The 16,183-nt window shown below is 38.5% G+C and overlaps 1 protein-coding gene across 10 annotated transcripts in view; it reads right to left on the reverse strand.

The window, feature by feature from the left end:
• frmpd3 (FERM and PDZ domain containing 3) overlaps positions 1–16,183 on the reverse strand; it is a 127,196-nt gene that overhangs the window by 36,741 nt on the left and 74,272 nt on the right. For all 10 annotated transcript variants that reach the window (XM_069893104.1, XM_069893100.1, XM_069893096.1 and 7 more), the window contains 2 exons: positions 4,465–4,591; positions 2,365–2,454 (listed from right to left, as the gene is read on the reverse strand). In XM_069893104.1, coding sequence (XP_069749205.1) covers positions 2,365–2,454; positions 4,465–4,591 — 217 coding nt within the window. The remainder of the gene's footprint in view (positions 1–2,364; positions 2,455–4,464; positions 4,592–16,183) is intronic.

The raw sequence follows: 16,183 nt of genomic DNA on the forward strand, positions 1-16,183 counted from the left end.
TAGCTTCCATAGCAACAGGTTCATTCCAATGTGAAAAGGATTCCTTGTGCATGACCAAAAGGTATTGCTTGAGAAACATTAAAATTAAAGTAGGCATTTCTTTGCAGTTTCTCCTTCACTTCTGCAACTGTGGTGGAAATGAGACAATGAAGGCTTGCAGAGCATGCAAAGCTTATAGCTCTGCAGGCTGTTTATTAAACAGTAATTAGACATTCTTTTCAGACAAGTCTGATACTTCAAGAATGAACTCGTTGTACTTTAAATTAAATGACCCTTGTATCCAAATGCTTAACATTACTGAGGTGTAGCTCTGGTGCAGTGTTATTAATAATCAGGGTTGTAACTTACTAACATATCAAACTTCTGGAAAGTTCAGCAATGAATTGTGTCCTGTATTCATGATAATGAAAATTATAAGAGTATAAATTTCTCCTGTTACATGGAATTACCTAAAATTCATAAATATATTTTGTCCTTTCCTTTTTGGCATGCTTCCTTCACAGTTTATTGTTAATTTTTTCACCAAGTGAATGAAAGCCCAAAGATGTGGTCAGCAATCTGTCTTGTATGTAGTAGGAGAGACTTTAAAAAAATTAGTTGTATCATGATCTGGGAATGGCAATTATCTAAAAGGCCCAGAGAAAGATAGATGGTGGCAAAAATTGTCTGTTTTCTAAAGGGATGGTGTTGAAATTTTTTCATATCAGCACAATAACATTATTGTGCAAAATTATGACACACAGGTATGACATTTACTGGCATTGATTCCTTGTCAAAAGGAAGCCCCTTCATAAAGCATGAAAAGCAGCAACTCAGTTCAGTGCCAATTTAAGGGTGGAGCTTCAATTTTATATTGGCATGGATGAAAATGAATGTCGTGCAGTCAGTGAAGCTATTGGATGCATGACTAATACCTGGAAAAGCTCAAGGGTGTTTAAGTGGATTGAAAAGGTTCCATTATTGTCACATAATGCTATATTTAGAATGTAACATACGTGAAACTCTTTAACTTTTGTCTATTGTAAGGCAGACAGAGAGTCGTCATTTTGTCCAGCTCCCCTCATAGAAACCTACAGGACCTGTTGTTCCAAGGCAGTCTCCCCTCCAAGTGCCTGCTTAGCTTCCAAGCTCAGACAATCCCAGGTGTATTCAGGCTATTTGGTGCTTTAAGCAGAAATGCCTGAATTGAACAAAAATGATATTTAGTGTGATCTATTGCATAAAATTTAAATCAGATCACATGGCAATTAAAATAATGGTTGCTTATGTAAGAGATAGAGCAAAATATTTTCATCCTGAGGATTATTTTGGGGCACTCTTCTACTAAGGCAATAGAAACAGAATCTTTGAAAAATGTTTGATTCTTGATAATAAAGGGAAAGGTTATCAAAGTAGAGGAACTGTAGAACTGTAATCTGATCAGCCACGATCTTTGAGTATCAGAGCCAGCCAGAGTGTGCAAGAAGTCTACTCCTATTCCTAATTTATATGTTTGTACATAACGATGTTTGTGTGAGGAAACAATGATCTGCAATCTAGTTCCATGGCTGGTAAGTTTACATTTTTCCTTAACAGCTTGTTTTAATTGAAATTATGTTGCAAAATGAAAAATTGTGTTTCATGCTCATAACAATAAAAATAAGAAAGCCAAAACTCTATTGAGTTTCCCATGGTCTAAGTGAACTTCTAGGTCTCTGTTTCAGAAGGTAGTTTTAATGTCTACCATTTTGTTGGTAAATGCAGCCTGCGGAACTTTTCACTCCACTTTTCTCTGTATTAAATATCATTTCCCAGTGACGACTCGGTAGTCGACATCTGTTGCTCTCCTCCCTACTTTTATTGAATTCTGCAAACTGTGAATTTTTCTGAATATTTCGAAAAAAAATATTGTAACATTAAACTTTGAAATTTCACCCCCTGCATTAAATGCATGATTTTATTATGGAAAATGGAGCAGTGATCAGGGAGACCCTACTACATAGGCCAATGTTGATGAAACAATCAATCACCCACAGACTCTTTTTATCCCTTTTTTGCTCTTTTTGCAGCCATTTTCTGTACCACAGCAAAAACTGAAAAAAAAACAGGTCCATTACAAAAGATCTTTTGAATATCCAGAAATCCAAAACATCAGTGACAATACCAAGGTTACCATCAACTTGCTAAAACATTTTTTTATCCAACAAATTGATGTTCGGCTATAATCAAATGACAAAATGTACCATGGACACTGAAAGTTCCTATCCTGTTGAAGATCGGCTGATTGGCCTGCTAGTATTGTTTATCCAACTGTATACTCTTGTAATTTGTGTTAGATACTATTTTTATTTACAATTTTAGTAGATAGCTTATTTGCACCATTACCAGCACAATGGAGTTAAAAAGTCCTCCTGGATACAATGGGAGCTCATTCAGGATTCGCAGATACTGCAGTTTGGCTTGTATCGTAGAGATCTATATAAAATAAACAAAAGCTTTCAGCAACTTATCAGCTAAATCAGAAAAGTGAATGCCAAAAAAAAGCAAACTAATTAAATGTGGAATTGTGTTTGAATAAGAGTTTTTAATCAATGAAAAATAAATTTTCTAAACTTAGTTTGAAAATAAAAGTCAATTAAACTCAAAACATTCAAGCACGACTTAATAAAGAGTATCCTTGGAAAATTCCAATTTTTTTTGTATTCAGTTTCAATAAAATGAAAGAGCAGGGGTTTACAGCTGTATTTTGTTTTGCTTAAATTCAGTGTATGTGAGAGGCAGTAAGGTGCATAAATAATAGCCTGAGTTAGGAGACGGTTCTGATGGGATGCGCTCTATTTGAGTCCTGTTTCAAAAAATCTCTGCTTTCTTTGAACAGTATGTTAATTTTGGCAGGAAGCTTCTATTAATAATAAATACTAGTGCAATGTTAAAGCAAATTTCTTACAAAATCTTGATTTCTGTGGAGGCTGGGTCATGAGTAATATTCAAATTCATATAATGAAGACTTTGTATTTATATAATAACAATTGTTAGATTATTCTAGCCAAGGTGACACATTTTTAATTTCTAATTATAGACTTCCAAAAGGCTTTTTGTAGTCCATGGAATGGTTTGAATGCAGCACCTCAGTAATCCATAAAGAAATGCAGAGTCAATTATCAGCCTCGTCTCCAGAGTCTCTTGTATGTCCAGTTCAATGATTCTAAGCACAACAGATTGTCTCATAATGAAAATATGGCAAGTTTTCAGTGGAGTGAGGATTGACAATGAGATACATTGATTTACATCCTGAATCTCAAGGAATTCTCAGCTTAGGCAGAGCACATGCCTGTGCTACAAGAAATTCTTCATACAAGGAAAATGAATAAATTTGTTTCTCCTAGTGAGCCTCCATGACCTTATGCATGCAGCTGCACATAGCACTCTGCACACAGTATCAGACAGCATGGAAACAGGCCCTTTGGCCTACCAACTCCGTGTTATTTATTAAGCACTCAATAAAACTAATTCTACATGAATCCCAGTGTATTCTGCCCACATCCCACCCCCTTGCCCTCTCCCACCCCCAGATTCTACTACTCATCTACACACCTGGGAAAATTTATGGCGGCAAATTAACCTGTCACCCTGCATCTCTTTGGTATGCAGGAGGGAACCAAAATACCCAGAGGAAATCTGTTAAGTCATAGAAAGTACATGCAAACTCCAAACAGATAGCACTGGAGGTCAGGAGTAAACCTGAGTCATTGCAGCTGTGAGCCAATGGCTTTACTCCTGGTGCCATTGTAACATCTGACGTTAAGTGGAATGATTCAGAAGCTAATAAATTCAGGGACATAATAATGATCCTCTCCATCAGTGCTTGGTTGGAGTTCTCCCTGCACAAGTTGACAGTTACAAACATAATCGGCTTCTGGACCATTGCTCCTTGAAAAGTTGGAGGGAGGAATATTGATCTTGAAAGACTCCTGGGTGATGAGCATTTCATCCTCCACTGTGAAGGAAGCCATCCTTTCAGTCCCTCTCTTCCTATTCCCGGTTGTTTTGGAAATCCATGCAACCTTGAAGAAGGCATCCTCAAATGTTCTTACAGGCTTCATAAATCTAATTGCATCCTTTCATTCATGTCAGGAATTGGGCCACTTTTGAGCTGTCCAATACTGAAGCAATTTGTAATTTACTGACTTTCCTTAAGTGAGCAATAGGTCTTAAAATATCCTTGGCTTGCCTGCTGCTGGTACTGTTAGATCATCAATTAATATTACCCCTTCCACCCCTGGAATTCTGAATAAAAATAGATATGAAAATTCAGGAATACAAATGCATTCATGTTTGTTCATGTGGTTGGTTTTATATAATAGTTCTTAATTTTTTATATGTGTTTAGATGCAGTACGGTCAGAAAGGTCCAACATGCTTCATTGTTTCTGTCATGCTCTAACACATCTATCTGCTCTCCTCTCTCAGCCCTCCTTTGTTTTACCTTTTTGCCAAAAGGACCTGGGGCTTGAGTTGCTTTGAGATGATGTGAGAGGATCTTCCGTGCATGCTTTTCCTTCATGTACATCAGAAGAGATGATGGCAGGAACAGCTCTAAGCCCCATTCCTTCCTAGAAATATTTAACAGAGAAACAAATTGTATTCCTTATTGGTGAAGTTAGAAGTTAATTGGGATCTGTGAATCTGTAAGTTTCTGTAAATCATTATATTCTGACAAAGGCATCATATGAATGCAAGTTTTAGTACATCAAGGCATACTTCTGTCCCTTTGTCTTGAATGTGGTTGTTGGCCAGCATCTCAAAATAATTTAAAAACAAAACCTACAGATGCTGGAATTCTGAGCAAACAACGAGAAGCTGGAGAGTTAGGCAGCATCCATGGAGATAAATGATCAGCGATCTCAATGAAAGGGCCCTGGCCTAAAACGTTGAGTGGCAAGTTCTCTCCATCTGGCTAATCTCAGCATTTCAAAAGTATGAAGTGTTTAGAAGTAATCGATAAAGCTTTTCTTCATAAAATTCTTAGTTAAAGAGAGAATTGGTGAGGAGGGAATTGTTCAGCAAGTGATATGAGATGGAAAAGATGGATGTTGTACAGGCTTCAATATTGCTCACTTTCTGCTCTCCTTGTTGCACATCAGAATTCCTGGCCCATAGGGGAGTAAAAGATTGAACAAAATGTGATAACAATGTAAATTTCTGCATCTGCATTTTGTTGTGTCATTTGTGATTGACGTTATATGATGCAGTTAAATCCCTGGCACTATTAGGAAAATGAACTGGGAGGGAATGTTTTTGGCTCCGATTTGCCAGTGTTGCTCAGGGCACCAGGGGCATTAAAAATGTAAGAAAAGAAAAGTTTAAAAATATTTTTGGCCAAGTGGCTTAACACATCAGAAGTGCAGTGGCATTTCCTCCTGGGTCTGAATCAGGTGAATCAGGCATGACGCAGGCATCGGTCTGATCAATGCAAACAAGCAAACAAAGATAGTTAGGCAATGCTTACCAGATAGTTTAAATCAATCTTGGATCTAAAATTTCTCCTTAATTCTGTCATTTAATAAATGCTGTAAACCCAAATAATTCTTGCTCTCTATTAGTTTCTCATGCAATATCATGAAGCTTTTTCAACTTTTTTTTATTTTCTGATGTTAGAATATTGCAAAAATTAATGTTATTTTAATTTTTGTTACATGCTAACTTGACCAAATCTTTTCCGTGGATGGGTTCCCTCAATCTAAATGCCAAAAATGTGAGAGCATCCAAAAGTCTACTGCTATATGCTACCTTGCACCAAACTCTATTTATCATGCTTTCTGATATAGATTGACTCCTGGTTAATTAAATCTGCAGTTTTACGATTCTAAACTTTGTTTCAAATCTTCCCATAGCTCCATGCCTCTCTGGTTTTGTAATTTTTTCAAATACTACGGTGCACTGCAATGTTGCACACAACTTTAACATCACAACTTTAGCTTCATCTTTGTCAGACATAACTGCAAGATATTGAAATTCACTCTCTATCTCTCTTTCTTCCTCCAGAACGCTTCTTAAAACCTTTGTTATCCCAATATTTTCTTTAGGATGACCATTTGCATGCTGGTTATCTGAAATTATTGAACTAAATGTTGAGTCCTGCTGGCAGTAATGTATTTAAACCAGTTACTGTTCATGGAAAAGTGTAAAAAGAAAAAAGAATTAGATGGAAACAGGACATTAATTTAACCATTTACAGGTACTCCCCGACTTATGACCTTAATTGCGACTGAAGGATCAGTCATATCTCGGAATAGACGCAAGTCGGAATTTTGCCCATGGAGTCCTAAAGCAAGCTTTTTAATCAAATGTATTTGTCAAACTATAACATGGTTACAGAGCATGCAAGACCCATAATGTGTGTACTTTGTCGGTGTCCCGGGTCCATAGGCTGGGTGTGACCATCTTGATTCCTGTGTGCATGCGCAAGTCTTCAGTTGGTGCATGCATGGTGGGTTCGTGTATTGGAGTTCATCTGGCACATGCGTGAGTTAATGGTGCAAATTCAATATCGTCAGAGCGCTTAACTCTCATGCATGTGCCAACTGAACTCTAATAGGCAAAACCACTGCGCATCCACCAACCGAAAACTCGCACATGTGCACAGGAATCAAGATGGCTCTTCATACTTGCAGAATGTTTTATAGCCTCATGTATTTTCTCTTTGTCATGTAAAATTGTTGAAACAGTGGAATGAGATAATCTATTGGCAAGGAATAGGTTTTCCTCTTGCTTGACATCTTTCTAGAGCGCCCTACAGAACGGTGACTGCGCATGGGACACTATATTGCACATGCGCATACTTGTATTTTTTTTTTAAATTTGTTCACATGAGTGGATGGATTCAAGTTGAATAGGTCTTATGTCGAGGTGTATCTGTATCACATTCTCACTCTGATCATTCTTGTTTTTGATCCTTTACGCTGTTCAAATGAAGGTCAATGTAACTTTGAGGAACAGTATCTTTGACTTTTGACTAGGCATGTTATCAATGACAAACCTCAACATGGAATTCAATAATTTCAGGTAACCAACATATCCAGTGTGATAAAAGGGGATCATCCTGTAACTTTAATTCAAAAAGTAAGATCCTGTGGGATGCAGGGCAATTCAGCAAACTGCATTCAAAATTTGCTTGGCAATGGGAGGCAGACGTCATGGTCGAGGATTGCTTTTACGATTGGAAAGCCTATTTACCACAGGGTAGGTTGTAGGAGCTTGATGTTTGTTTATATACATCTTAATGATCTGCTTGTAAACATAGGAAGGAATGATTAGTAAGTTCACAGGTGACACAACAATAGATAGTGAAGATGTAGTCTACCTACACAAGACAATGTTGTTGAATAAGTAAGATGCTCATGGAATTGGTAGATGGAATAGATTCATGAAAATTCAGAGAGATTAATTTTTAAAAATTTAGACATACAGCACAGTAACAGGCCATTTTTGCCCATGAGTCTGTGCCACCCAATTTTTTTTCTTACACCCAATTAACCTACATCCCCAGTACGTTTTGAACGGTGGGAGAAAACAGGAGGCCCGGGAGAAAATGCATTTCAGAGATGCATTTCAGGATTTTGTAACACTGAGATATACATAATGAATGGTAGGACTGTAGGAACTACTGAGGACAGAAGAATTTTGCTGTACAAGTCAAAGGCTCTCTGAAGGGAGCACATGTAGCACATATAGATAGGGAGACTGTACATGTATATTTGTCTTCATTGGAAAGGGCTCAAGAGCAGAGAGGTTATGGTACAACTGTATATAAAACATTAGTTATGACACATCTGGAGAACTGTGTCCAGTTCTAGTCACTAAAGGAAGGATGTGACTGTAATGGAGAGAATGGAGAGATACACCAGGATGCTGTCTAACATGTAATCTTTAATTAATGGAAGAGATAGAATAGATTTTGTTTGTTTTCTTTGGAATGGAGAAGGCTGAGGTGGACTTGATTGAGGGACACAAAATTATGCAGGCATAGACAGTGCAGATGGTAAGAAACTTTACCCTTTAGCAGACATGTCAATGAGTAGAGGGCATAGGTTTATGGAAAGTGGTAGATAATTTAGAGGGGATTGAGGAAGAGTTCTTCCACCCTGAGGGTGACTAAAATCTGGAATGCAATACCTGATGGCATGGTGGGTACTCTCATATGTTTAGATGGTAACTTGAAACATTGTGCCATAGGGAACGCAGGCTGAGTGCTAGTAAATGCAAGTAGTATAGGTTGGTAACTAAGTGAAGGCTGGCATGGATATTGTGGGACAAAGGGGCCTGTCTCCATATTTTCTGACTCTGTGAGATGCTGCCTTACCTGCTGTGTAGTTCCAACAGTTCATTTAATTTCAGATTTCTGTTAACATCTGGGTTGCATATCTCATGGTTCCAACATTGTGATTCTTCCCTCTTTACCTCTGTTCAAGCTAATTGTCAGATATATCAGGGTACCATGATAAAGTTTCTTTTGTGTGCAGTACAGCTAGACATCCCATATATCATACACAATTGCCCAGTAACAGAGAGGCTGGTACAGAGCAAAAGCAACATTACTATTGTGAGGTTCATTCAGCATTTGATAATGGCAAGAAAGAAACTGTCTTTGAATTTAGTGGTGCACGATCTCACACTCATGACTCTTCTTCCTGATGTTCACCAAGTCTAAATGCTGGAACTCCCTCTATAATGGCTCACTCAGAGTATCACTGGTGAAGGGACACTTGAATATACCTTCACCAAAAAGGAGACAATGGTTTAACAATATAGCCTGCACTGCTCAGCAAAGCCGAGCCTAAAGGTTCTCATGCAGTAGAATTCTTAGCTATCCCATGCTTAGAAAATTAATTTATGCTTTGCTGCCAAGGAATTTGGCTCATCATTGCCTTCTTTAGGGCAATTAGGGATGGACAATAAATGCTGGCCTTGCCAGTCTGCATGCTTCTCAAAACATGAATAAAAAAAAACCTCTCTCCTCTATGGGATAATTTGCATAGATTGTGGTGCGCTGAGAGGTAGCAGCAAGCACAAACTCAGAAAAGACTGGACAACAGGCTTTATTCCAGTAAAAGTCTGAACACCAGTTCCTGCCTTGGTGGCTCCCTCTGTTACTGGCTCAGAAGGGGCTGGCTCAGGTTTATATTCAGGTCGGCGGATTGACAGCTGGCCAGGTGGAAGCAGCCCCTTTGGTGGTCTTCCTACAGGTACAGAGATCACCCCCCGCTGTAGGCTGGTGGTTGTATCACCACAGGTTACAGTTTAACTTCCTGCTCTACCTTCATGACTCAGAATTCTAACACAGTGGACTGGGTCCGTCTCTGCACTACCTCCTGCTTGTGAATATTTCTCTTTTTTTTATTGACAAGAACTGGAAAGATGCTCAAGCTGTGATCTGAGCTATGATTTGCCAATTTTCTCCACCAACACAAATTCTTCTGTAATTCAACATTACATTGATTTTAAAGAGAAGAGATTGCAGTTGTTAGAACTGGACCAACAACTCAGTAGGTCAAGCAGAATCTGCAAAAGGAAATAGACCTAGTCCTGATGCAGACCCAAAATGCCATCTCCTACCTTTTTGGCTCCTGATATGTTGTTTGTGACCAAATGAGTTCTTCTAGCCTCTGCTTTTTATCCTATTGGTTTTGTTTCCTGCTCTGATATAATTGATTTGCTCAACCTCTGATCAATAAAGTGCTGTATTAATGAAAAGCATATTGTCTGCTTTTTCTCTAATATGTCATATAGTATTTTAACCTTGTAGACATTAAATTTAATCCACAATGAGAGGCACATAGTTACACAGCAAGGAAACAGACCTTCCGGCTTCACTCATCCAGGAAAACCAAGGTACAGGTACATACTTGAGCTATTTGCCTGTACCTAGTGAAATGTCATTTAAACGTTATAATTGTACCTGCCTCTAGCATTGCTTCTGGCAGCTTGTTCCATATACTTATCACATCTGTGTAAAAAAAGTGTTCTTAGATATTTCCCTCTCAATCTTAGACTTCCTTACCTTGGAGAAAAAAAAGTGTGAGCATTCAGCTATGCACCTCATGATTTTATCTCTACAAGGTCATTCCTACAGCCTCCTTGGCTCCAGGGAAAATAGGCCCTGCCTTATCCACTCTCTCCTCATAACTCAAACCCTAGATGCCTGGCAACTTCCTTGAGAATTTTTCTCTGCACCTTCGACTTGCTTACATTCTTCCTCCCATGTGGTGACCAAAACTGCACATGGTCCTCCAAGTGTAGTCTCATTATTGTCCTTTTCAGCTGTAACATATTGTCCCAACTATTGTACTCAATTCTCCGACTAATGAAGGCAAGTATGGGCAACGCCATCTTCATCAATTTGTTTTACTGTGATGCCATTTTCAGGGAAATATCGACTTTTACCCCTTGACTTCTCTGTTCTATCACACCCTTCAGGGCCTTACCATTAACCATGTTTGTCCTACTCTGTTTTAACTCACTTTACCTTGGTGTTAAATTCTATGCACCATACCTTTGGCTACTTTTCCAGTTGATTCAGATCTAGTTGTAACTATATCTTCTAAGTGCTAGAGTCTAGAGCCAAATCATTCTACATACTTTGTTCAAGCTAATCTGTCATTTTTTTGAACAACATTTAATTCATAGCACCAATGGCTTTGGCATCAATTTTAATTCTTACTACCTTAGAGCTTTTGAAATCTGATCATTCACATAAATTGGAAAAAAGAGTGATCTCATCACTGAGACTGGACTCACTTTACTAGAGTAGAAAAATCAAGAATTTACTAACATTGCTTTAGTTTAAACTTCATGATGTTATTTGTAATTTTAAGCTCTGTTCTTAATTTTGTGGGGTACAGTAAATGCTCATTTACATTGCTAATATCAGTGTAATCAGGCAGTAGTAGCTATTTGGCACAAAATTGAGTCATTGAGTCATAGAGATGTGCAAGACAGAAATAAACTCTCTGGCCCACCACAACTGAGCTAATCACTGTAGCCCTTAATACTAATTCCATTTATATGTATTAAGTCGCTAGAATTATTTGCCTTTGAAAGATCAAGGGATTTAAAATTATAACGAAAAGTACTTGCATTCCTGTTTGACATCAGCTTTAAAGATGATTTTAGGAAACATTCTCATAGTTACCAGGATAAGGATCAGTCCAGAAATCAGACATGTTTCCTGTCCATATGATAAAATACCCAGGAAATTTGAATGGTAACCAAGTCAGGTATGCTTTGCATGCAATATCACAACTGCTGCTCATCTTAAATTGCTTGACTTTCATATCATGTTGAATGCTACTGTATCAATGCTTACGGTCGGTGCCAAGGGGGAGCGTTCGTAGGCATGGCCCCTCCTTGCGAGGTGCTGTGTCCACAAACTCAGTAATCCCTCCCAACCGGGTCTTGTGCCAGCCCTCCCAACCACACATGGTGACACACCCACCTGCAGGCCAAGCCTTGAGGACAAAATGCACAAATGTTTTTAAAATTAAAGTATATTTTTAATATTAAAACTTGCCTGTTCTCTAAATTAATTTAAATGAAATAGGAAAGGAAAAATATGCTGTAATACATGCAACGCACATGTGCATGTGATGTCATACCGTGGCGCCACATTTAAAACTGAAGAAAATGTGCTTACCATTCCTCCCTTGCAAATCAATTGTTAAAGAAACACAACAGAAATCAATGGAAATGGATACAAGAAAATGGCTGGATGTATCTGCTTCTTCAAGGCCTCTTACAGCTCCACCAGCACCCAGCATGGTCACCTCTATAAAATCAGAGGCTCCTAGTCCTTCTGCAAGTAGCAGTCATGATGCTGAAGTAAGTACTAGCTGTGGAAGGCAGCCCTTAACCATAGATCACCTCGGGACTGACAGCCCAACCAGATTGTCTTACAGAAGTACCCTGCCAGCATTTTCGTTGGTAGGAACCGTTCATCCATCTCTGCTTGGTATCACAACCAACACTGGCTTGAATGCAGTGTCAGAACGCAGCATTTTGTTTTTGCTGTTGGCTGTCTAGCACCACTTGGAGGCATCAGACACTGGATGCTTTGTGAATGTGGGCTTTTGTAACTGGAAAAATGCTGTGGAGAGAGATCGGGGATTTCATAAACATAAATCCTCAAAGGAACATATCTCTTGCTATACACTGTAGAAGGAGTGGGAGATGTATGTCAGTACTGGAAAGGAGATTTCAACACTTATCAAAGCAGAACAATTGTGAAAGAACTGGTCATCAATGTTCTTGGATTTTCGGTGGAAAACCAGTTACCTTTATGAGGGAAGATAGAGACCTTTGATAACATGTTTGGGGTGGGGGGGAGAGTGCACTTTTCTTCTCCTTACTGGATTATACAGTTAAAAAGGATCCTGAATTGGCTGAGGTTGTGAAAAGAATCCCTCGCAATGCCACATACACCTGTCATGACATGCAAAATGAACTCGTAAGAACACTCAGCAGTGCGGTGACAGAGGCTATAGTGGAGGAAGTAGGCAACTCCTATTACAATTTGAAAGAAGATGGAACCCGTGACCCCACCGGATGTGAAAATATATCGATTATCATTCAATTTGTAAATGAGTCATATGAGGTCACAGACCACCTGTTAACCATGGCAACAGCTGGCAAAGGTGATGCACAGACATTAGCAGACAATTTTGGCAGAGTTAAATGAGGTTGGATTAGACACAAAGATTCTAAGCCAGGTATTTGATAGGGCTGCTCAGATGTTTGGGAAGCACGGTGACCCCCAGAAGCTACTGCAAGAGAAACTAGATCATGTTATGTGCATTGTCTTAACCATCAGCTACACTTTGTGGTGGAACATGCAATGTCAGCAAAGGTAGCTGTAGAAGACTTCTTTCATGTGCGTGATGCCCTCTACAAATTATTCAGGAAGCCGACAATTGGTGTGTATTATAAGGCATCTTAAATGCCTTCTGGATCAGAGATGGACAGGACAACTTGCCACTGTGTCAGTCATTCTAAACTCCTTTGATGACATAACATTCTCTTTTGACTAGTGGGATTGACTTTTTCCTGGTCTATAGCACAAGTATACAAATGGAGGCTGTGAGCCTGCTGTGAAAGATGACTCAGGCCAATTTCTCATTCATTTCCCATTTAGTGCACACAATTCTTGCCCTGTTAGACCCATTGAACAATCTTCTGCAGAAAAAGGAGGCAGACTTGATGACAGGTTTAAATATTGTGGCTAGTTCAACAGCTTGTGTATGAAGACACCATTGTGATGATGAGTTTAATAAGGTCTGGGTCATGGCTGCCAGCGCATCACTGAGACCTGTGATCCAACGGACATGCAAAGTGAACATGATTATGGATGATTGTTATGGGAACTACAGGACGCAGGGATGATCACAAAAAAGAAATGAACTTCAGATGTACTAGAAAACCATCCATTCAGTGCTTGCAGATTCAGTGAGCACAACTCATATTTGGCTAGTGCATTGAATCCAGAAAGTGATACATTTCTTGATATAAAGCCTGTGAAGCATATTATGGACCTGTCATGATTGCCTGTAATTGAGACAGAGTTTGATGTTGATAAGCAGATTTTCAGGTTGCAAAAACAATTGGAGACAATTGAGTGGGATTGGACCATACAGCACATCCTCTCAAAGTACCAGACGCATCTGAGCAGAACTCCTGTTAAAATGCCGTAACATTTGGCGCCTCCACAGCAATGTGTGAGAATTCATTCTCCACTCTGAGAAATGATTTTTGGACAACCACAGACATGCAATATTCCACAAAAGAAAGGCCCAGTTGGTTCAGCTAGCGTTTGAGAGGGATCTAACCTGAAAATACACTAATGAGTGGAAGGACACCATTCTTAGGAGATTCAGCACCAACACTTGTCACCTGCAGCTCTTCTAAACCTAAACCATGTGCTTATTTCACTTTATGATGCCAGCCTTGGCTTACATGATTATAACGTAAAATGTTGATTTGAATGAATTTTGGGTCTATCTGCATTTATTGTGTAGTGGAGTTTATGATCAATTTCAAATGATGTTGACTCCAGGAAGGTGGGTGTGTGTGTGTGTGAGTGAGAGAGAAAGACTTTGCAGTATGTTTTTAAATTGGAACTGGGTTGTATGTTGCCTGTTGATGTCGAAGTCTTATTGTCAGCAGCTCATGTGTGGTGAGATGCTGCCACAGTGGTGGTACTGGTAATGTTGTAAATAGAAGTGATGGAAATTTATAAATATAGAACTCAACAGTTTTCCTTTTGTATTTATTTTATTGTGTATGAATAAAGTTTATGTTTGATTGAGCTTCAATGTTCAGCTTATTTATAGCATTGAAAAGATGATAAATACATGTGAAGCCATGTTGCTTTCACCTTTTCTCCTTTTCCACCAGTTTTGGTCCTGGCTCACTAATTGACAGAAGCTCCATACCCCACCAGTCAATGACCAGAGAACTTGTAATGGACACATTCTCTTTGCAGAAACAACACGTCATTTTAAAATCTGGATTTCAAAACAAACTATGATGTCAAATGGAAATTCTATTTTAAATCAATTTAGGCCATTATTCTTCAATATTGTATCAAATATTTTAAAATGTACTTCCATAATTTAGTTTACCAGTTTTTAATTTACCATTCCAAAGCAATCTTACTTTTAATCACAGCTGAATATTCTAACATTTCTTTTTGAATCAACTTGCATTTATAATATTGAACTCTCATGTTCATGGAAGTTCCATGAAACCATCTACAGTTCAGTTTTTTTAGATTCATTCATTGGCTGCAGATCCAAGTGCCCCAGCAGTAGCGGCACTAGGGGTTGCGGTGATGCTATCAGGGGGGTGTCACCAAAAGAATCACATTCCAGAAACCACGCGCTGTTCTATGAAATGCTGGTGGATGGGGGAGTACAACCATGGCAGCATGCAGAGGAAGGTAGGCACCACCAGCACCACACCCCTCACCCTGCTGAGTGAGTTTTAGAGCAGAAGAGTTTGCCCCCATGTGGTTATCCAACACCCCCTGCTAACACTCTCTCTGGCGCTGACCCTGATGCTCAGGGATTAATTGGTAAGACTCCTATTTGCTGATAATACCTAGGTCATTAGTGAGCAGAAGTCAAGAGTGTTGACTTGCATAGCTTCCTTAAGATACATTATATTTACCAACTCTACAACTCTTAATATTTGTTTAAGTTGACAGGGGAAGGAAATCTGTTGTAAAAACATACTTTCAATTATGCAGATTATGAAAATAAAAGAGTATTTGATAGACTGTATTTAACTGAAAGTTGTTCAAAAGGAAGTGAGACTCCCCTCGACAAGTAAATCTTTAAATCATTTAATTCACAATCTATACCATTCTTTAAAAGTTAAATCAACTATAAAGAAATAATTAGAAAACATAGGATTAGAAAGAGAAAGCCTCATTAAACTAAAATGTTTTATAAATTGTATCCACATCCACAAAGTATGGTTAACCACAGATTATTAGTTAATTTATTGAAAGGTATAGGAAATGAGGAAGAACCAAGAAGAGAGATGCGAGAAAATTTTGTAACAGAATTACATTCCAAAGAGGCCCATATTGGACAATCTTCACAGTTAATATAGTGTAACCAGAACATAAGGTTTTGTAAATTGACTACCCAATGATAAAACCTAAAGTTTGGTAAGGCTAAACCTCCATTCTTTAAGTGTTTACAAATGGACTTTATTTAGGTGAGGATGTTTATTCTTCCATATAGAGGATAATATTGTGTCAAGAGAATCAAAAAAGACTTAGGAGTAAAAATTGGCAAAGACTGAAAAAGGTATAAAAATTTAGGTAATCTGTTGTACATCTCAATATTGTACAGATTTCCTGGTGTTCAAAATGAGGGTTAGTTTGAATATTTATTTTCACTGTTACTACTATTTTAAACTGTTTTTAAATTAATGGCATAATTGCAATGGAAATGCAGAAAAAGTTTCTTCTCCTCACTTGCCCTCAGTTCACTTTGCTCTTCCTATGGCAGTGATAAGTTAGGAGCAGAGTTGTTGGGTGGAAACTAGGATCAGGCCTGCTCTTCGTCCAAGCAGAATGACGCATCAATGTGGTTTCCATTTAGTTTATTCCCCCACCTCAATTCATGTTGTTATTTTTCTCCATC

Source organism: Narcine bancroftii, chromosome 8 (genome assembly GCF_036971445.1).
Source record: "Narcine bancroftii isolate sNarBan1 chromosome 8, sNarBan1.hap1, whole genome shotgun sequence".
NCBI lineage: Eukaryota > Metazoa > Chordata > Chondrichthyes > Torpediniformes > Narcinidae > Narcine > Narcine bancroftii.